This window comes from Chaetura pelagica, unplaced genomic scaffold (assembly GCF_000747805.2).
Source record: "Chaetura pelagica isolate M959 unplaced genomic scaffold, ChaPel_1.0 scaffold159, whole genome shotgun sequence".
In the NCBI taxonomy this organism is placed as follows: Eukaryota; Metazoa; Chordata; class Aves; order Apodiformes; family Apodidae; genus Chaetura; species Chaetura pelagica.
This window is the reverse complement of record NW_009954555.1, coordinates 5,339,232-5,360,991: the sequence shown is the minus strand read 5'-3', so window position 1 is coordinate 5,360,991 and position 21,760 is coordinate 5,339,232. Positions and strand designations below refer to the sequence as shown.

The following is a 21,760-nucleotide window of genomic DNA, read 5'->3' as shown; positions in this document are numbered from 1 at the left end:
CAGTATTGCTGCCGTTTGTCTGCCAGGCTTGCTCTGGCAATGGAGACTGGAGGAGACAGCTGGGGACCTGCAGGCAGAGCCTCACCATTCCTAGCCTTTTGTACTTGGGGATCAAGCTGGAACTCATCCTGGTTTTAAGTACTGTATAATTATGAACAAATCCTTGCCAGTCACACAACTGATCCGTTACTCCAGGTATGGAGTGTTTCCCTCTCCAGTGGTGCACAGCAATTCCATCCTTGACATTTCTTAAATAGCTTGGCTGACTAAACAGCACCAAATGGCCTTTTTGTTCCCTCTGCATTCGTTCCTCAAACCTGGAGTCAGTCAACAAAGGGTAAATAATCCCCGCTGCAGATACCACCCTGCCCACCCCTCTGAACTTGTTTCCTTCTGCTGCAGATGTGGATGAGTGCCAGGTGCTCAACGGGGGCTGCCAGCACCGCTGTGTGAACACCCTGGGCTCCTTCTACTGCGAGTGCCCTCCCGGCTCCCGCCTGCACGCGGACGGCAGGACCTGCCTGGGTAAGGACACCCCTGCCCTCCTGCTGCTGCACTGCCCTTCCTACCGGTACCTGTGGCATCGCCCACGAGCACGGACATCCTTGGCTTATCCACTCCCATCCTTCCCCTGGGCAGGGCACGTGAGGGGACAGTGATGGGTGGCCTGTCCCGTCGTTCCACAGGATCCTGGTCCCCTTTCCTAATGGGTTCCTTTTCCATTGCTGGCTTCGTAGTGTTCCCTGCTCTTCAGTGTGGACCTGTACAGTTTTGACTTGTTGGCAGTTCCTTGGTTTCCCCCCAGTGACTCCCAGTGCTTTGGTGCTTCTGCTTGCACAGAGTGCACCAGGTACAGCGTTTTCAGGACTGGTACATAAACTAGGTCATTAAAAGGTTCCAGTCCATCTTTACCTCAATTATTTCCCTGCTCTTCATGGCCAGCACAAGATGTGACAGGCAGGTGACAATGGTGGCCATGGTAACCTGGAACCTCTTCCCTGAGGTGCTGGTCATGGCTCTGCTGGGCTGGTTTGTGTCCAGATGTTACAGTTCAGGTGCCAGGTCGGGTTTGCAGGTGATTCCTGGGCCAATTCCTGGAAGGTTGTTGTTTGCCTGCCCCAAACTAGAGGCTCCTCGAGCCTGGGGTGGAGCTTGGAGCCTGCCTCCCAGCATCTGCTGCTGCTGTGGCTTTTATTATACCCCTTCTCCCTCACAGCTTTATTTGACAGATTTTTCCATTTTTTTTTAAGGGATCTTTTCATAGAAGTGGAAAGAATTCCTGGGGGGGCATTATGAGCATTTGCTGGGTTTTTTTTCTCAGAATATAGTCATGTTCCAGAGTTTACTAGGAAGGACTGTGTGAGCCTGCATGTTCCAGTTGGGAATGGTGATGTGAGTGGGGAAAAAAGCCACCCAAGGAAGTGGTACCCCTGTGCCCCAAGCAGCACAAACTGCACATCTGTCCACAGCTGCCTCTGCTGTGTGATGAGGCTCTAACAAGTGCAGGGAGTTGTACCCTTGAAGTGCAAGTTCCCCCAGTGCCCTGTATTTGGCTGGAAAAATTCAGCAGCAAAAGGATGGCAAAAAAAAGGAAACAAGGCAACCATTCCCAGCCCACTGCTCCAGCACTGCTGTGCAGCTGATGGCTGCACAGCACTGCCCTCTCAGTGTGAGGGTGGATGTGCTCTGGCATCTAATCATTGTCTTTATAATACATAGTTCTCTATTTTTTTTTTCTTTTGTGGCATAGAGGGATTCTGCCCCCATTGCCTCTCAGTGTAAAACCTGAGACAAAGAGAAGGAAGGTGTGTTTGCAGCAGGGTCAGCCCCAGAAGGGGCCATGATTTCCAGAGAAAGTATAAAAGGGATCACTACAGGGAGGAATCTCTGGTTTAAAAGCAATTTCCATAATTTGCTCTCATTCTTCAGGCTTCCCTGTTTGTGTGGCTGGATGTGCAGAGTGTTCCTGCCAGGAAGGGGCAGGCAGAGCTCCCTGCTCCCTGCCCAGCACTGCCAACCTGCTTTGCATTAAACTCGTGAGCCTGTACTTGCCATAAGGCACATGGTGTTGGAATTCCTCTGCCAAAATTCAGGGCTCTCTATTCATGAAACCTGATCTCCTCCAGGAGCAACTCAGGCAGTTTCTGGGGACAGGGCTGGCAGGAGCTGTGTTAGTTCAGCCGTGCCTGTACCCCCTGAGCTGCAAAGTGCAGCAGGAAAGAGCTGCAGAGGAACCACGCTCCCTGCATTGTTCGCCAATACTCCTTGCTAAAATAGCAACAGAACAGAGCTAAAAATCTGGCTTGCTCACTTCAGGCCTGGTGGCTTTTGTTCTTTACACGTGTGACAGAAACGTGCATTGATGTGTGTATGTTTATCACACCTCCCCAGTAGCTCTGTACCAACCTACTGAGCCAGCCATGCAGGGGGGTGGCAGCAAACTGATTTTTCTTGTAAAAGCTCAGAGCAGAGCACAGACTTAGCAGTTACTCCTCTGTTTGTGGCTGCCTTCTGTGTACCCACGGACAGAAGGTTGCCTGGTGCCATGACTGCCCCATTGGGTACCTGGTCCCTGGTGTCCTGCCCCTATGGATTCTGTAGGGTGGGTTTGGGTCACTTTGTGGCAATCCCGTGTGCTCTGTGGTGTTCCCACAAGTACACACAAGTGGCTCTTCCCTTTACTGCTCAGTCTACATAAATATTTACACTGCCAAGTCAGAGGCTTTGCTCCAACTTGATCTTGGAGCTGACAGGGGCTCATTAAGCCAGCGTTCCTGACAAGAGGTAGCAGGCAGGGAGGGTGGGCAGGGTGCAGGCAGCTGCAGCAAACTTTGTGCTCCCTCCCTTCACACTCCTGTGCTCATGTTCCAGATTGTCCCTCCCTGATTGCTGAGTTCAAGGGCAGCTGTAACAGGCAGGGAGAGCAACGTGCCAGCATGGTGGAAAGCAGCATGAGCAGCCTTTGAAGTGTGGTGGGGACCCAGTGACAGGGTCTGCCTCAGAACAGAGCTGCTTTTTGGTACCTCAGAGGCTGAGCAGCTGCTGCACGGGAAGCAGGACAATAGCCTCCCTCTGTGGGTACAACTGGATAGTTGAGCTTTACCCAGTGATGGGCTGCTTTATAGTTGTTGCCTTGGTTGATAGCTATGAAGAGCTGGTTTTGTTGCCTTGGTTGATAACTATGAAGAGCTGGTTGTGGTGTCCAGCAAAGCCAGAGCTGTAGAGTGATGCTGCATGGGTCAGAGTAAAGGTGTTTGTGTGTCTGGGCATGAACCTCCATTGCAAGGGGCAGAGCTGGGACACTGCAGTGCCTGGCAGCTGCTTTCTTGGGCTGAGGGCAGCAAGAAGTGGTGGATTTTGCTCAGCCACGTGTCTTCATTCCTGTGAAGTCTGAGGTTTGATTTCAATTAAGGTGTTTGTTTGTTTGTTTGTTTTGAGGGATTAGGTGAACTGATAAAAATCTGTGTTTCTCTTCAAGTTGGGTTATCCTTTAATTCCTGCTAAAACAGGAAGGAAAAAAAAAAAAAAAAAAAAAAAAAAAAAAAAAAAAAAAAAAAGGCCACTAAATAGAAGGAACTGGCTCAGGGTAGAGGAACTGGAGACAGAGAGACTGTCCCATCCCTTTCCCTCTCCTCCAGAGCCGTGGGGAGGCTCTAGCTGGGTCCAGCTGGAGATGGGCTCCAGGCAGCTGCTGGCAGCCCTGGTGAGCAGGCCAGGGAGCATGCTGGAGATAGAAAAAGCCCATTGCCCTGAAGTTTCTAGTTAGGGTCTGTAAAACTACATTGTAATTCTTTAAATGTTTTCCAATCCCCACAAACCCACAAAGGCTCCAGCGACTCAGCAGCGCAGCCCGACACGGAGCTCCCGAATTCCCCAGGCAGCTCTCCAGGGTCAGCCTGGACACAGACCCACTCTGGCTCAGGAGACCACCAAAAATACCTGAAAGCCACCTTCCCGTTTTTTTTCTGTGTCTTGCAGCAACTTGCAGCCACTGTTGATGCTCAGGATAGCCTGCAGCTCAGTTGTGCAAGGTTTTGTTGCACCTTTGTTGCTCAAACGCAGCAGTCACTGGTGATTTTCATACAGGAGGGAGGGAGAAAAGGAGCAGGCATTTCTCTTGAAAGTGAAAGACAACAAAAAGAACCATTGGACGTCCTGAAATCACCTCTTTCTTTATCAGAACCACATGGGCAGGAGGCAGGAAGCTGACAGCTTCAGGTCCTTCGCTGCTTCAGCGGAGGGATGAGCTCCAGTCCAAGGCAAAGAGTTTAATCAGAGCCAATTGCTTTTGTTGGCCTGTGGAGGGGAGAGAGATGGTCTGTATTAACACACAACATGTTTCTGGAAATTGTCTGAGGTTAGAATAAATCAGTTTGGGATTACATGATGTATCCCTGTTTATATTAAGAGTACTTCAAATGAAGAAATCTCCAATATAGCAACGATTTGTGCAGCGAACAGAAGGGCTGTGCTGTGAGGGTTTGTGTGGGCTCAGGCTGTGTGCACGGAGGGTAACGGGCTGGGTGCATTCCTAGGGGGTTTTGATTTGTGTGTGTTGCACAGACAACTTGCATGTTTTAGAAAACGTGACCTTTCTTTGTCCCCTGGCACCCTTCTCAGCCTTTGCTTAGGTTTGATGGTTTTGTGTGATGCTGCACAGGGGAAGTCTTGCTCAGCTCCAGTTGCAGCTGCTCACAGTTGCTTTTAAGGTATTAACTTGTTGCTTCTGAAGGCAAGTTATTGGATCTGAAGGAAAGGTGATAGGGATGTGAAAGAGAAGCAGCCAGAGTGGGGGAGCCCCAATCACCCCACGTGAAGGGCTCTCACCACCTCTGCAGTGTGAGGTTCTTCTCCAGGTTCATGCAGTTATTGCCTCCTGTTGTCAGGCTGCTGTTTTCATCCCTTTTTATCCACTTCCCAGGTCTGAGAGGGTCAGAATTGAGGAGCTAGCATCTTGCAGCAGGACTGCACTCCCTGCAGACACAGGGGATGGAAGGAACCTCCCTCTTGCAGACGATGAAATATCATCTGTGGAAAATCTGTCTGAGCTTTAATTACAAAAATCTGTGCGATGTACAAGATGACACTGGATTTGGCAATGTTGCCACAGCAATGTTAGGCTAGGAAAGCATCTGGGAATGGAAATATTTTTAGAGTGGTTCTGTAAACAGTCAAAAAAGCAAAAAAAAAAAGCAGTAATTAAAGCAAGGCCAGCAGTGAGGTCTGCTGGCTGTTATCCTGCAAGAAGCCAGCTAAGGAGACCCAGAATTAGAAGGGCCTTGCTTTGATGGAAAGACACCCCAAACAATTGTAAGATGGTTCATTTGTTTGGTCTTTTTATTCCAGCTTCACAAATGGAATTAGTTTGTATCTTAACAAAACTGACCCTCACTGCATGGGAGGGTAGCTCTGTGTGACACAGTTGCTTTGCTCCCAACATGGCATGTGTGCCATCAGCACTGGGCACTGAACAGCCAGTGATGCCAGACTCTTCTGCCCCTGCACAAGTCTCTTGGCAGAGGAGGATTTCTGGTTCCCATTACCCACAGTGATCTGGAACAGCCCCATGATGGCTGAGACCACGGCACACACTGGCCCCTCCGTCAGTCTGTGCAGTGACAAGGAGGCTCAGATGGGGTTGTGATCTCCAGCACTACATCTGCTAGCAAAGGAGCTGTGCTGAGAGAAGCACAGGAGGAAAGAAAATGCTCAGCCAGATCCTGTGCTCTCTGCTTCACCCCTTACCTTCTGTTTGTGGTCTGCAGAGCAGCTGAGACCTGTATAGGCAGTCCTGGCACTTGGTCGTGCTGAACAACCTTGGCCAAGGAGGATGAGCTGAAGCAGGAACATGTGTCCTTCCCATTGGTGTCCATACCCTGCTCCAGCTGCTCATGGCAGCCCAGCATTGCCATGCATGTGGAGTTTTTGATGGTTCCTCTGCCTTTCAAGGAAAGGCTTTGCCATTGCAAAACCCCACCTTCACCCAGCACTGCGGGTACGGGGCGGGCACCGCACCCCAAAACAACCCCAGGAGGCACCATCATCTTCTTCCATGGAGAAACAAGGTGGCTGGAAAGCCTGCTGTGTCCAGCCTTGCAGGATTTCCATGTACTTGAATTTTGCATGGTAAAAAAAGACAAACAAACACGGGCTTTATTTTATCCCCCTCTGACAGGCTGTCTTGCAGAGGTATGCAAGGAGGGCAGCTATTTTTGTTGCAAATTCATATGAATAACTGTGTTCTGGGAGGTTATTTTAGATGGAAGATGTGTTAGCTTGTCATGCATTGGCCCTGTACTTTTCCCATCTGAAGGAATGTTTTGGCAGGCATCAGCATGGTTTTAATTTTTTAATTCTTTAAAAAAAACCACCAACACTCCAAGAAGAACATGCATATTATTTATAGATTTTTTTGAATATGTTATTAAACACTTTAATATATCAGAATATTTTTAAATGACCACCCATCTCTGCTAGAGCCTGAGTACTGTAACTCTGACCTGTAACTTTTCAGGAACGTTGAGTATTTTTGTTGTTTCCTTCCAAATGGATTAAAGGAAACAATGTCAGCAGAGCTAACATAAACGGATAGTTCTTGCTCCAGCCATATGTTGTGCATGGCAACACTTCCACCCTATGAAGTCACTTTTATTCCCCCAAAATGTTGTTTAGCTAATTAGAGGCATACAAAGAGAAGTTAGATTTTAGAAGTTCAAAATGGGAGAGCTCCTCCACTCTGGGGCTTGTTTTGTGCAAGGGAATTGTTAGCAGGAAAAAATATTATATATATATATATATACACACAATTTTGGCTTTTATTTTCCTCTCGTGCCAAATAATTGTTTTTCACTAATACACAAGAGAGTCTTAATGAAATTACTTTTTCTATAGAAAATACTCTTTTGAATGCTGGGACGAGGTGCTGGCAGAACAGGGCTGCCCACCCACCCATTGCAAACCTGCCCGTAGCCCTGGGCACAAGTGTTGGGCAGACCCAGCTTCCCTTGAGATTCAGAGACCCTCTTAAAAGCAGAGACTTTTACCAGCATCTGCTTTCCAGGCTCTCCTGCTTAGCAAAGCTGAAGGTTGCTGAGGGCACTGTGATTACCTGAAGTGTTAGTTTGTGGAGAGATGTTTTCCATTAGACTTTCAGCCTGCTTATTGCTCAGAGTCAGCACATTATTTTATTCTGCAGTTTGAATAATAGGTCAGAAACGTGTGAGACCTCAGCTCCTCACACTGTTCTGCTGATGGAAACCAGCTCTGGGCTCCCACCCCAGCCTGGGCTGGGTTTTAGCCCCGTGGCACCCACATGCCTTTGATGTGCAGCCTCGTGTGTTTCACACTCATTCGTGTCTCCTAAGAGGAAGATCAGACTTTAAAAGCCAATAACCCAGTTCCTTTAAGGGCCACCTCTCTCTAACTGTCTCTGGGATGCTCACCAATGAGAGGTAATTCAGGAGACAGGCAGTGCTCTGGGAGACTTTCATTGTGCTGGAGACACATAATTACCCCAGGATTTACCAGAGTCTGTGAACCCCTCTCCAGAAAGTCCTTCCCTGCTTTATTTTCTAGCTCAGATTTCTCCTGGATACAACAAGGTTCAGCCTTCCCAGACAGCTGCAACCAAGTCAAAATCAGCTGCCAAGCTCTGCCCACCTTCGAGGTGTCCCCATCTCCAGTTTAACATCCTGCTTTTGTTGCTGGTCCTGCAGAGCAGTCCCAGACCCCAAGAGGGAAGGGGAAAAAAAAGCCTATTTTAAGGCTGATGAATGATTAACAAAGCTTGTAAAGAGAAAAGAGTCCACGTGTTGGGTCATAGGATCTGTTTTCTGCCGTAGCCTAGGCAAAAACCTTCTGTTGTCTGACTGTGAAATCCTCTGGGCAGCAAAGCTCCTTGCGCAAGGCCGGGAACACCGGGAGCTGCAGCTCCCAGCCCTGCCTGGGCTTGGGATGAGCTCCCAGCCCTTGCCCAGTGCAGGGCCCTGATGTCTGTGTCCTGTCCCCTCGTGTCCCTTGCAGCTGTGAACACGTGTGCCCTGAACAACGGCGGCTGCGAGCAGGAGTGCGTGCAGGTGACCCCAGCGCGGCATCGCTGCCGCTGCCGCCAGCGCTACCAGCTGCGGGAGGACGGCAAGAGCTGCGCCCGTGAGTCCCCGGGGCTTCACCTGGTCGGTTCTCAGGGGCAGCAGGAGGAGAGGGGTTGCACAGATGTCAAGCAGATCAGGCTGGGACATTTCCAGTAAAACCTCTGCATGTTCTATGCGTGCAGCTCGTTGGGGAAGGAGAGGAAGGGCTGCAGGAGCACAGGCAGCTGCACCAGGGCACCCACACTCCTGGGAAGGGGAAGGAGCAGCAGGCTGGTGCAGAGGGATGGGATCTTCTCCCTCTGCTTGCAGACAGCTTCCTGGCTGACCTGCTCCTGGCTGTGGGAGGGAGAGAAGCTGAAGGGGACAGAAAACAAGTTGAATCTGTTCATTCATGGCTGTTGGCATCCAAGGAGGAGGAGGAGGGGAGTCTTTAGCTGTGAAGTTGCTAAGGGAGAAGGAGCAATTGGGATATTAAAATGTAGCACTTTGTAGGGTTTTGTAGCATCTGCCTAGGTCAGATACCCAGGCAAAGATACCCAGGCAAAGGTCTCCATAGGAGGACCTGAAGCCAACTTGCCTAGGACTGGCTCTGTCATCTCTGTATGGACATGCCTATGCCAGGCTGCAGCTGGGAAGGTGCTCCAGGATGGGTGCCTGCCCTGTGCAGGACCTCACAGCACGTAAACCCTCCTGCCTGGGAGCAGCAGCAAGCAGAGCAGCAGCCCAGCTTGGCTCCCTGGTGGACAATGATCTTTCACAGGCTGCAGACTTTTTGCTAGGCACGGCCACTCGATGCTGTGCTCTGCCATGAGCACAGTGCCAGTAGGAGCTAGGGGTGGTATGGAATAATGCTGCCTCTTCTGCTTGGCCCTGCAGTGAGGAACCCCTGTGCTGACAGGAACGGGGGCTGCATGCACCGCTGCCACAACCAGGGGGGCACAGCCCGTTGCCACTGCCACCCCGGCTACCGCCTGGCACCCGACAGCAAGGCCTGTGAAGGTAAGAGCCCTGCAGCAGGGCTGCCAGGGGGAAAAGTGTTTCACCAGCAGAGCTCAACCCAGGGAACTGGGAGTGTGTGGGAATCCAAGTGGAGTGATGCACAAGCCTCCCGGGGGGGTGGCAGGAAAGCCCCCAGCTGAGGTCTGTGCTCATGTGGTGTGGAGCGCTCGAGTTTCATGTCATCCAGTTTCCTAGGAAGCTTTACTATAATTCTGAGCTCTTAACTCCATTTCCTTGTTGGTCTGGACCCCAGAAAAGAATTCAGGGTGCAAGAAAAGGGTGAAAAAAATAGTAAGAGTTGTCCCTTTGAAAGAAGGTTTATAGCTCAGGCCGCTCTGCTGATGGGTTGCTCATCTCTTGCAGATGTGAACGAATGTGTGACTGGAGCAGCCCTGTGTGCTCACCAGTGTCTCAACACTCAGGGCTCCTTCAAGTGTACCTGTAACCCAGGCTATGAGCTGGGGGCAGATGGCAAGAGATGCTACCGTGAGTATTGCCTGTGGGCCCCTTCCCCTGGATCTGCTTCTGCAGGGAAGTGTTTGTGCACTGTCCTCTGGGACCTGGTGGAGCCAAGTTACAGCAGTCTTCTCTGAAGAATTTCACAAGCAGGTTTGGGGCTGTTTACTCTCCCACCAAGATAAAAAACTTTGTCTGATCTTTAAAGTTACCATGAAGCTACTTTAGCTGGTTTAGGCAATTCACTTGGAGCTATTTGGCTCCAAATAATCCAAGTCCTGCTCTTGGGGACTTTCTTGGATGAGTTCAGCCAGCCACAAATGTGTAACTGAAGAAGGAATTGAGCTAGTGAAGTGATCACATCTGCTCCCATCATGAAAATAAACACTATTATGCAAGAATGAGCCAGACTGTCCATACATCTTTGTTGAGCTAATACCCTTCAACAGGGATGGTCCAAAGCAGAGCTATCATCATTTAGCATTAGCAGACTGGCCCCCACAGGTGACAAAAAGCTTAGTTTTATTGCTGCTCTAGTCTTGGTTTTCCCAGTGATGCCCTGGTAAGAGATGCCAGCCCTGGAGGGTCCCTTTTAACCAGGACCAATGGAAACACCAGCCCTGCATGTGTTCTGATGTGGCTCCTCCAACTGTAGGGACTCATTGCTGTAACCATTGGCAATGCCTCTTCTTTGGTGCCAACTGTGGAATGAAGTAGCTTTCTTAAAAGTATTTCTCCCTGCCCTTTCTAGTACATTTCTTTTATGCCAAACTGTGGCTGATCTTGCATTAATAGAAGGAAGGACAGAGAGACTGTATTCCTGTTGTGAAATCTGGAAGATAGTCTTCAACCACAGCACAGCTTTAGGTTTTGACATGCACAGGTCCATTGGGGAACATCAACCTCCCCTTCTTTCATCTTCCTCGGGTCTGAACACACTAAAAACTCAATGTTCTTGAAGGCAGAAATTGTTTTCCTGAGATTCAGGACTGAGTCAAAACTCCATGGTACAAGTCTCTTTTAGTTTAAGAAAACTTAATTAACTAGACTGAAGTTTACATAAACTTTGCCAAGCTAAGAAGATGTATGGCTGCTATTGATGTTTGTGCCTGCCATTTTTGACATGTCAGTAACATTTCTAGCTGTAGGCATCTGGATGTTTCCATAGTTAGCTGTGTTCTGCTGCTCCCATTTCTAGCTGGCATCAGAACAGCTCTGTGCTTCTGAAAACTGAGCCAACTTTTGGTTGGCAGCACACACTGCAGCTTGTCAGGAGTGGGAGCAGTTTTCTTTGCAGTCTGGTTCATCTCAGAGATTGTCCAGAGCCTGCTCCACGAGTCTGTCCCTGAGAGGCTACCCGGGGCCTTGCTTGGGATCCATCAGTTTATTTTTGTACATCACTTCCCAGCCCAGCAATGGGAACAAAACTATTTTCATCCTCTCCCCAGCCCAGATCTCTCTGGTCCTCAGCAGGGCTGTGCACACCAGATGCACGTGCAAGGAGCTCAGCTGGCCCAAGGGAAGGCACGGGCCAGCCCGTGTGTTCAGGGCACTCTGCAGGATCTAAACTAGGGATTTTCCTGGGTTTGGAATCCTAGAAGCCTTTCCTACCTTTTCCAGGGATAGAAATGGAGATTGTGAACAGCTGCGAGGCCAACAACGGGGGCTGCTCCCACACGTGCCACCACACCAGCTCAGGCCCAGTCTGTACCTGCAACTTTGGCTATCGGCTGGAAGGGGACCAGAAGACCTGCACTGGTAAGGCAGGGGAAGGGTGCATGGCTTGGGTTTCTAAGCACAACTCAAGCAATGATAGGAGGGATTTCCTCTGTGTGTGTGCGCCACAAACAGGTTAACAAGGCTAGAAACAGATGCAAAGTAAGAGGATATGAGATATTACTCTGTTTGAAGACATCCTCAAACCTCCACTCAAGACATGCTTGGGCAGCAAATGGTGGACTTGAGAACTAGTTAGTGTTTCCCTGCTGAAACTGGTCTAAAGCAGTACTGGCAGGGATTCACATCTCAGATAACTATAAGCCTACATCCTCAAAATGTCCCATCTTGCCTGTTATCTCAGAGGAAGCAGCAGAGTAATTTGACTAAATGAGTGATGGGGCTGAGTCACCAGGTGGGGTGCAGCCCCATCTGCTTCTACAAAGGGTGTGTTACTGGAGAGGTAAGGGTGAAATGCACCCAGAGCTCTGTGAATGCTATCAAGTACAGGCATGCACCTTATATTGCATTCCTCTGGGTCCCCTGCAACAAAACCCCCAGTCAGAAGGGCACTGCAGTGCTCACGGGCAGTGTTATGGGTGGAATCGGCCCCATTTGCAAGCACACAAAAACTTCAGGAACAATCTTGAAGTGAAAATCACAGTTCACTTCCCACAGGCCTCTAGGATTCAGGACTCCTCCCTTGGCTGGGGAGCCCATTGCCAAGGAGGACCTGATAACATTCCAAGAAGAAAGCATGAACACAAACTCAGGATCTGGGTCAGGGGAAGCTGACCACAACTGCTCACGGGGCAGCTTTAACAAGCTCTGTCACCACAGCAAAGCCAGACGTGTGTTAACAGCCAGGGCCCTTTGCTTTTTATTCAGATATCAACGAGTGTGACACAGGTTCCCACTGCTGCCAGCAAGACTGTTACAACTACCCCGGGGGCTACGAGTGTGCGTGCCAGGCAGGGTACCGGCTGGGCACCGACGGCTGCGGCTGCGATGGTGAGCAGAGCATGAGCTGGGAGCAGGGGCTCACAGGGAGCAGGTTCCCCTCTCCCTGCTTCCTGCAGCTTCTCAGCTTGCTGATCATTGCAGCAACTCGGCTGCTCTAACCCGTGCTCTAGTGCAGCACAGCTGAGGAGCGGCACCCGGGCTGCTCAGCACTCTGCATTCCCACCGAGATACCCCAAAGGCTCCAGGTCTGAAATTTGTTTATGTCCAACTCTAGAGGCAAACATTACCCTTCACTTTCACACAAGACACACAGGCATACTGTGCCTGTATAAAATACAGCCAAGACAGTGACTAACACAAGCTTTCAGTATAGAGAACAAGAAATTGTCCTACCTGGTTGGAAGAGTTTCCAGTTCCTCCCAGCTCACCTCGTCCTGTCAGCTCTCTGACCAGTTGCCTTCTTAGCAGAAAGAATTCAGGGCTTTTTTTCTTCCTCATGAGTTGTCCTCACCACCCAAACTCTCCCACAATATTTCACAGGTGAAGAACCAAGCTTGCCCACCTGTTTCTCCACAGTTAGTGACAGATGGGTGCTGAAACTCAGCCCATGGTATTTGAACCCCTGGGCTCCCTGGGTCATCTCACTTGGTTTTTAGAGTCAGGTGGCTTCCTAGAACTGCCAGAGAGGGTGTCCCCAGCCTGCCTGCTGATCTGTGGGCAGAAATAGATCTGCTTCTTTTACCATGTGTTTCAGATGTGGATGAGTGCTCCTTCAATAAAGGTGGATGTGAACACACGTGCCAGAACCAGCTGGGGTCGTTCCAGTGCAGCTGTGAGATTGGGTACAGACTGGACGAGGACAGAAGGAGCTGCATCCGTAAGTACAAGGTCCCTGCAGGGCCAGTCCAGGCAGGAGCTCCTTAGTCCCACACACCACCTCCTTCACAGCACCTACTGCTGTTAGTGGTGGAAATTACTAACTCCACCCCTGGAAAGCTTTTCCCTATTTCAGCCACCTTGCACTTTCTGAAGGAGCACAGGGGTTTCCAGCACAGCTGCACTTGGCCTGCAGTGGTGGCTCCACATGAACCAAAGAACCAGAACCCTTTCCTCAGTCACCAGCCCCTTCAATTTTTCCTTTTAAGAACCAATGGGCTTATCTTCTTTGAGTGGAAGTGCCTTTCTCCCATGACCAAGCACACTATTACCCCACTTACTTGTAGAGCAGCCAACTCTGCACCTGGTGACCCCACTGCATTGCCCAGGGCCCTGAACAGCCTTTCCAAGGTCTGGTCCCTGAGGAGCAGCCCTTGGTGTCTCCTCACTCTGACAAAACACCTGAGCCCTGCCTGGCCTGGTTTTTATAGGGCTTGACCAGCCCCTGTCCTGGCTCCCAGAGGTGCAAGTGATTGAGCTGATTGCCTGGTTTAACCCTTGTCTGCCCAGCAAGGGAAGGAGACCTGTGGCTGTACCTGAGAGACACCCTTCCCAAAAGGAGAACCCAGGTTAATTCTGTTAGGTGGGCAGTCTTGTTGGAATTTCCAGGAAAGAACTAACTTATCTGGGAGCTCAAAGAATTACTAAGGGGGTGTTAGGGGAAGCTCAGCTACCTGAGGAGCCAGTGCTGTCTGTCTAGGCTAAGATCAAAGCTTCTCCCACAGATGTTGGACTCACTTCTGGCCTCTGCCCATTCTAGCCAAACCAAACAGGTAAGTTAGCAGTGTCAATATATGGTGAGATCAGTGGTGCAAACCATGCAAACCAGCTGCACCAGCCCTGCAGATCTTTACACTCACCCTTCCTCAATAGAGAGGTTCTGTCCTACTAGTTACCTCTTGGAGATCTTGTCTTGTTTCCCACTTTAACACTGTCACCTCCCTGGCTGCTCCCCTAGCCCTAGAGGACCCCGTGGAGCCCCTGGATGCTCGGCACCCCGTTATCCGCCCCATCCCTCACGTTGCAATCCTGCGGGATGAGCTTACCCAGCTCTTCAACGACGACTATGAGGAAGAGGAGGAAGGGATGGAAGCAAGAGGAGAGCACACACTTTCAGAAAAGTTCGGTGGGCATTTTGCAGCAGTGGTAAATGGCAAACTTTGCTTGGAAGTCTATGGAATTAATCTCGTGTGCTGGGTTTATTTGTGTTTGGTGAGCTTACCCACAGGAATCATAGAATCTTTCTTTCACAGAATCACTGAATTGTTCTGGTTGGAAAAGACCTTTAAGATCGTTGAGTTCAACCATTAACCCAACTCTGCAGAGTCCAGTGCTAAACCATGTCCCTGAGCACCACATCTACAAGTCTTTTAAACACCTCCTTGGGCAGCCTGTTCCAGTGTTTAATTACCCTTCCAGGATTGGAAAAGACTTTTGATACTATCAAGTCTAACCATTAACCTAGTGCTGCCAAGTCCACCACTAAACCATGTCCCCAGGCACCACAACCATACTAGATACCTCCACTTGTCAAGTGCTTTCCTATGCACACAGGAGCTGTGTTACAGCACAGACGCATGTCACTGCTGGTTTCTCTGCCCACACCCCCCTTGGAAAGCCTTTTCACCCGCAGCTCCTCTCGTTGCAGTCTGCCTGGAACACACCTTTGGGCCTGACTGCAGCCTGACCTGCCAGGACTGCCAGAACGGGGCCACCTGCAACTCGGAGGGGACGGGCTGTGCCTGCCCGGCCGGCTGGACCGGCCTCCTGTGCGACCAGCGTGAGTGATGCCCCACGGAGCATCCTTCCCACCCTGTCCTGCTGCAGCAGCCTAATCCCTGCCTCTCTCCTCTCTCCCCTCCCAGCCTGCCCGGCCGGCACCTTCGGCAGGAATTGCAGCCAGAGCTGCCGCTGCCAGAACGGAGGCACCTGCGACGCGGCCACCGGCTCCTGCCGCTGCCCGCCCGGGGTGGCCGGGGAGCTCTGCCAGGACGGTAAGGAGGGGGTGCCCTGGGGGCCCTGGTACCAGGGCCTGCCTCACAGCTTGCTTTTCTCCCTAAAACCTTCTCCTGGAAGGAACAGCAATGCTCCTGAGTGGCACGGGCTGTTCCCCAGCCCATCGCTGCTCCTCTCCACAAGCCATCATTTGATAAGTGTTACAGCCAGCTCTAGTGCCCCTCTCTGATCTTCCAGTTGTGCTTCTCTGAAGCCGTGAAACGTTACCCTTAGTTCACTGAAAGCATCTCTCAGCTCTTTCTTTGAACCATCCCAGTGTGAGTAGCTCTGACACATCCCTGCTCCATCTGTCTCTGTGGAGGCACAAGGAAAGTTCTCATTTTAACAAAGAAAAGGTGGTAAAGGGGATTCTTCACCCACAAAACAGTGCTCCAGGTAGTACATCTTCCCTTAGCACTGGAAGACCTTTGCTACTCAGCCATCTATATTTCTCTGAACATTCAGTGGAGGACACAGAAAAGAATGTAAAAAATGAATGTTCAGTTTACAGAACCATGGAGGTGTTTTCTGCTGAAGACAAACCAAAGCCCTGGAAAGCTGTGACACCAGTAGCTACTCCAAGTGCCCAAAGGAGGTGTCACTGCTGTTGGTATTTGTTTCTCGCTCCCAAAGAGTTAAGATCTGGGGGGGGGCATAATCCAAAAGCACAGCAAGAGTCAGACAGTAAGAGATTCAGACAAAAAGGCTTCAGACAAAAGGTTGGGAGCATCTGGGAACTATTAGTGATGGAGGAGACCGAGGCAGAATGTAAATGAATGCAAGAGATACCCCAACATTTTCTTTCTGTAGGAAGGAGGTGATTGAGGGGTACAGAGAAAAAACAGGAAGGTAAGATTAAAATAAACAATGAAGAACTGTTGTCCCATGGTGGCATTTCCTCTGCTGAAACCCTCTGCTGTTCTCATCCTACGGGAGGCACGTGCTGCCTGGACAGATGCTGGCTGGTGCTTTCTGCTGACACAGCCTGTCTGCCATGTGCTTCTAATATTAAGGTCTTTAGCATAACAGAGAAAGAACAATAATTTTATTCCCTTAATAGTGCAAATATGGCTGTTACTTATCAATGGCCTCATGGATTACTTTCTCCTGTATGAAAAGACTGGGTTCCCAGAGCCCTAGGGGCAGGTTTTGGGCACAACCAGCAGTGTGATTCCAAGTGGGGGCCAGAGATGGTGGGTGTCCTAGAGGCACCTTCTGGGGCTGAGGGGTGGCAGAGCTGGTGGGTGCCCTGTGCAGGGCCAGGAGGGGCTGCCGAGGCGAGTGGGTGCTGAGCTCATGCAGGGAACTTCATCACCTTATTGCACAGAGACACAAGCACGTTCCTGGCCAGAAAACAAGCCAGCCTCCTTCTCAGCATTCACTGCACCCCTTGCCCAGGCTCACTGCTGGTGCAGCTTTGGGTTTGGTTTGGCTTTCCTGGGGTCTGCTGGAAATAAAACAACAGGCTGAAATCGGCTCATCTTCCCAGAAAACCTCTCCTTTTCTAGGGTGCCCTAAAGGATTTTTTGGGAAGCAGTGCAGGAAAAAGTGCAACTGTGCCAACCGAGGTCATTGCCATCGGATCTACGGAGCCTGCCTGTGCGACCCGGGCTTGTACGGACGGTTCTGCCACCTGGGTATGTTTGTCCTGCCCCTGTCACGGGATACGGAGACACTGCCCTGGGAAGAGGGCCAGCCCTGGGTGGCAAGGTGTCACTGAGTGCTCTTTCCCCCCGGCCCAGCTTGCCCCAGGTGGGCGTTCGGGGCGGGCTGCTCGCAGGAGTGCAGCTGCCTGCAGCACCACAGCCAGGACTGCGACCGCCGCGATGGCTCCTGCCTCTGCAAGCCCGGCTACCGCGGCAAGCGCTGCGAGCACCGTGAGCTCAGCATCCCTTTCCTCCTCCCCTCTTTCCCCTGAGCTTCATTTTCCCTGGGGAAGAGCTCCCAAGAGTGACTCTGGTCACACGGGTGAGGGGCTGCTGGCTCTGCTGAGTCACTCGAGTAACACCAAATGTTCTTTCTCTTTCCTCACGACTGTTACCAGGCTGTGACCCTGGCTACTATGGGGATGGCTGCAAGAAGAAGTGTAGCTGCTCTCCTGACGTGCCTTGTGACCATGTCACTGGGGAGTGCTGGAAGGAGTGTCCCCAGGGCTACCACGGGGAGAACTGCGACCAAGGTAAGGCAGGGGCCCTGCCAGGCAGCTCTAAGCCTGCTCTAAACTGACCATTCCTCACACACACAAAATTTTCTTCACAAACCACCATGAAAGGCCTCTCAGGAGTCCTCCCAGGACCCCCCTGCCCACTGCAATTGATGGGAGTGAAAAGCTGAAGTAGGTTTAGGGGACACAAGAGCTGCTGCTTGCAGGTGGTTGTCAAATGCTGCCATCTCTTTTAAAGCAGGGAAGCAGGAATCCTGCTGCAGAGTGACTCTTACTCAGAAAAGGAGAACAAAGTCTCACTTTATCCTGCCACTTGGGCATCTTGCTTTTGTAGATGAAGGTGATAGATATCTAGTTATCTTGACTCTCTTTGATGTCTCTCTACTTCCAGGCAATCAGTGCTCAGCAGAACTGTAGCATCTTTTCTGCTCTATTCTCTACTCCATGTTAAAGATCTGTTTGATCTGCAAGTGGAAAAGAAAATGTTATATTTCATTTATAAAATGAACATTGAATTTACATTAGGTTTTAAACTTCTGCCTCTGTATTAACCTTCTAGAGCAGTTCTCTGTTCTTCACATAGAGGGCCAGTTGTCAGCAAGGTAACTGCTGCCCAGCTTTGTGTGCAGTGCAGGCCCTGAGGGCACAGCTTCTCTAGGCCCTGGGTGACAGTTGGGGTGTCAGGGAGCTTGACTTTCTTTGAACAAAGGTGTTTAGAGTGAACTTACAGGCAGTGAGTCACTGGCACGAGGTGGTGATTACAAAACATGAAGACAGTTCTTGGAAAATAATAACTTCTGCTGGGCTCAGAGCTGATCAATGACTGAAGAGTTAACCTCCCTCTTTTATGGGGGCTTTTGGGGCTGAGCCCCCCTCTTTTGGGGCTGTTCCCTTCTGAATCACACTTCAGCCAACTGGATCCAACAGAAAATACAGAAGGTTGGGCTCCTGAAGTCCACCCCTGAAGACACACTGCAGAGAGAAGACATGCTGCAAAGAGGAGAGATGCTGCAGAGGGAAGAGAGGCTGCATGAAGAGGCTTGCAGTGGTCAGCATCTTCCTTTTGATGCAGACATCTTGGGAATTTCTACACTAACTGATGTCTCACCAAGCATTCCACTCACACCCAACCCAGAATTTAGAGCTATTAACCTAATTAAGCTGCTAGCACATGATTATCTTGCACAACACCATGACTGGGCCAACAGAGCTAGTCTGTCGGCCAGAGCAAAAGGTGCAGATGGTCACCAAAAAAAAAAGTTCCAATCTGAGCAAGTGCTACCGCAGCTAACCAGCCTTAGGAGGAGCTTTTCCAGGGGTTGTGTCCCCTCTCAGGGGTCCTGTCACCCCCAGCCCCCCCGCAGAGGAGCACTGCTGCCCGCAGAGCCACGCGGCGCCGGGGCCGGCCGGGCGCGTTCGGTTGGGATGTTTTTAAAGGGAATAAGAAAGGAGCTTAAGCCTGTAGGGGGGAGTCACAGGAAATAACACAAATATTTGTGTAGAAATAGTAGGCTCTTGGCTGTTGTTCGGATCTGGAAATTATTAAAGGGTGAAGACAAACATCTGCCATCAATTAGCAAAGAGGAGGAATAACAAAAACTCCACTGTGTCACTTGAAATCCGCGGGCTGGTGCGTTTCTGCTCCGTGCCTTGTGGGTGCTGCTGCATCCCATCTGCCCATCCCATCTGGGGACAAAAGGGACTGTGAGCACAGAGCTCTCAGGGGAGTCTCACATAGGATTTAAGGCTCAGGAGCCCTCTGTCTGCATGTAATCACCTGGCTGCTCGGTTGTGTCACAGGGTACAAAGAGCAACCAAGTTCTTGGGTATCAGAGCAGAGGGAAGGGAGAGCACTCGCTCCTCCTGTGCCTGGGGATGCTCCTTCTTTATCACTTTATATCCATGTACCTGCTGCAAACCTTGTTGCCTCCTAAAAGCCCAGCTTCCAGCATCAGGAGGAACTCAGGCCAGTAAAAAACCCTCACAGCATCTTCCAAAAGTCAAGGGGTGGTGTGAGGGCTGGGAACCCTCTGTCCTGCACCCCAGCACAGAGAAGGAAGGGAGGAGGACAAGCAACAGCAGGGAAGTGGTGCTTGGACAGACAAACCAAGAGAGAGGGGTGAAATGCTGTGGGTGACCTGGGATGGACAACCCAGCATGGCATTCCCCTGGAGTGTGGGAACCACTCCCAGCTGGGCTTTTCCTTAGGGACCCAGAGGCTCCTTTGATGTGCCAGGGTCTGGCTGGTATCTGGGAACGGCGCCTGTGGGGTGGGCAGCTTCCACGGGCTGGCTTTGGGGGGGACAATTTTCACAGGCTGTGTTGGGGGACAGATTCCAGACCCTGTTTTCTCTGCAGAGTGCCCGGAGGGGAGGTTTGGGGCAGGCTGCCAGCAGTCCTGCTCCTGCGGTGGAGCACCCTGCCCCCCGAGCAGCGGGCAGTGCCGCTGCCCAGCGGGCTGGACCGGCCACCTCTGCGGCCAAGGTGAGGAGCCCACAGCAGCCAGGGTGCTGAGGTAGGGGTTTAGGCCTAGAGCTGCTATTTTTCTTTTGCTAAAAGTAGCTTTAAAGACATCTAGTGCAATTAGAGTCATCTTCATGGAAAATTATGGGGGGGGGAGGGGGAAAGCATGTTTTGATGGTAAGTCTGAAACAATAGCCTCAGCTGGCTTGGTCCTGATCTGGAGCTGAGTGAAGCACAAGGAATTAAACAACATACCCAGTTAAAAAGATGAAGATATTTTGAGCTGTTGCAGTCCTTAGCACAGGACAGAGGTCTTTCTTTATTGACGTGCATTTTTAATTCCCTTCAACATATTACTCTTTAACTGCTGAAGAACTGGAGACTCCTAAATTTAAAACTTTTAGATGCTTACAGGGTGTTAGAGCAGCTGCAAGATATTAGTCATATGTAGATGTCCTGCTCCTGATAGTTTGACTGAGCAATAAACCCACACATGCACAGTGCTTACCATGTGTTTTGAACTGACTTCTTTCCAGGCCCTGGAGCTGCTCAGAAGCAGTTAAACTAGGATTTCTCCAGTTTTATCAGCTCTTAGCCTTTGGCTTCTCCTTTGCAACTAAAAGTAGGTCTGGGGATGCTGACTGACAGGCTGTTGGGCAGTGTGACAGCAGCTGCCAGGACCCTTTGCCAGCAGCACCATTTCCTAGCAAGGAGCTGTTGCAGCTCCTCACAAGTGACATGACACTTTCATTGACATGAAAGCACTAGAATAAGATCAGGAGAGCACTTATGGAGGGCTCACAAAGCAATGGGGTCCTTGCTAGCAGCCATGTATTGGCAAACAAAACCCACGTGTTGCATGGAGCAAGGCCAGGAAGGAGCCAGGGGACCCACGGCCACGCACCAGAAAATGGATGTTACTCCCTGACACCTGGGCTGTGATCCCCATGTGTGTGTGTCCTCTCTCTCTGTCCATGCTCCAGCTTGTCCTGATGGTCGCTGGGGCCTGGGCTGCCAGGAGATCTGTCCCCAGTGTGCCAACAATGCCAGCTGTGACCCTGCCACTGGAGCCTGCCTGTGTCCTGCTGGCTGCACTGGCCACCTCTGCCAGGATGGTGAGTGCTCTGCCACCAGGTCTGAAGGTCTCCAGTGGGAATGAGGGCTAGTTACTGACCTGGAGAACCTGCTCTAGTGAGCAGAGCATCATTTGTCCACCAGGCACCTCCACATTCAGGGTAGGGCTTAACACCCTGCACCCTCCCACGTGGGGGCTTGGGCTGGGCTCTTCCCTGCACACCCTGGTTTTATGGTGGTAACTTCTGCAGCAGCAGAAAGGGAGGTTGAGCCCCTCAGCCTGTCCAGCCCCTGGCTGAGCACCACATTGGTGGCTGTGGTGGCTCCACAGCCATTTGCAGAGGGTCATCTCTGCCCTGGCAGCGTGTCCGCCCGGCTGGTTTGGCCAAGACTGCCAGCAGAGCTGCAGCTGTGGGAACGAGGGGCATTGCCATCCTGTGACGGGGACATGCAGCTGCCCAGCTGGCTGGACTGGACACAACTGCCAGAGAGGTATGGGGCCCGCTCTGTGTTACTCCCAGGAGACACTGATCTGTGCCAAGCTGCTCTGTCATTTGCTTCCTTGTCATCTTCATGCTGTGCCTGTCACAGAAATCTCACTCCAAAATCCTTCACATTGCTCTGCCCTGCCAGTGCCTTTCTGTCCTGGGTTTGCTTGCAGAATGAATTCTCATCCATGCTCATGTCCCCGTTCTCACTGTCCCCCTGGGTTTTTGGAGGACCTACAGCTGTGTTTGTCCTTCTGCCCAAGCTGTGATTGATGGGATGGAGATCACAGCGCCGTGCCCAAGCTGCTGCTCCCCAGAGGAGCAGAGCAGGAGGGCAGGGTGCTGAGGGGCTGGGTGCTGAGGGGCTGGGGGCTGAGGGGCTGGGTGCTGAGGGGCAGGGTGCTGAGGGGCTGGGG

The 21,760-nt window shown here is 51.1% G+C and overlaps 1 protein-coding gene across 1 annotated transcript in view; it reads left to right on the top strand.

Annotated features, from left to right (window-relative positions):
- Positions 1-21,760, top strand: part of MEGF6 (multiple EGF-like-domains 6) — an 84,105-nt gene that overhangs the window by 51,078 nt on the left and 11,267 nt on the right. Inside the window, exons 6-21 of the mRNA XM_010005284.1 lie at positions 403-525; positions 8,023-8,148; positions 8,967-9,089; positions 9,453-9,575; positions 11,166-11,303; positions 12,150-12,272; positions 12,979-13,101; positions 14,119-14,286; positions 14,809-14,940; positions 15,026-15,154; positions 16,664-16,792; positions 16,898-17,032; positions 17,200-17,334; positions 19,678-19,803; positions 20,766-20,897; positions 21,220-21,348. Coding sequence (XP_010003586.1) covers positions 403-525; positions 8,023-8,148; positions 8,967-9,089; positions 9,453-9,575; positions 11,166-11,303; positions 12,150-12,272; positions 12,979-13,101; positions 14,119-14,286; positions 14,809-14,940; positions 15,026-15,154; positions 16,664-16,792; positions 16,898-17,032; positions 17,200-17,334; positions 19,678-19,803; positions 20,766-20,897; positions 21,220-21,348 — 2,094 coding nt within the window. The remainder of the gene's footprint in view (positions 1-402; positions 526-8,022; positions 8,149-8,966; positions 9,090-9,452; positions 9,576-11,165; positions 11,304-12,149; positions 12,273-12,978; positions 13,102-14,118; positions 14,287-14,808; positions 14,941-15,025; positions 15,155-16,663; positions 16,793-16,897; positions 17,033-17,199; positions 17,335-19,677; positions 19,804-20,765; positions 20,898-21,219; positions 21,349-21,760) is intronic.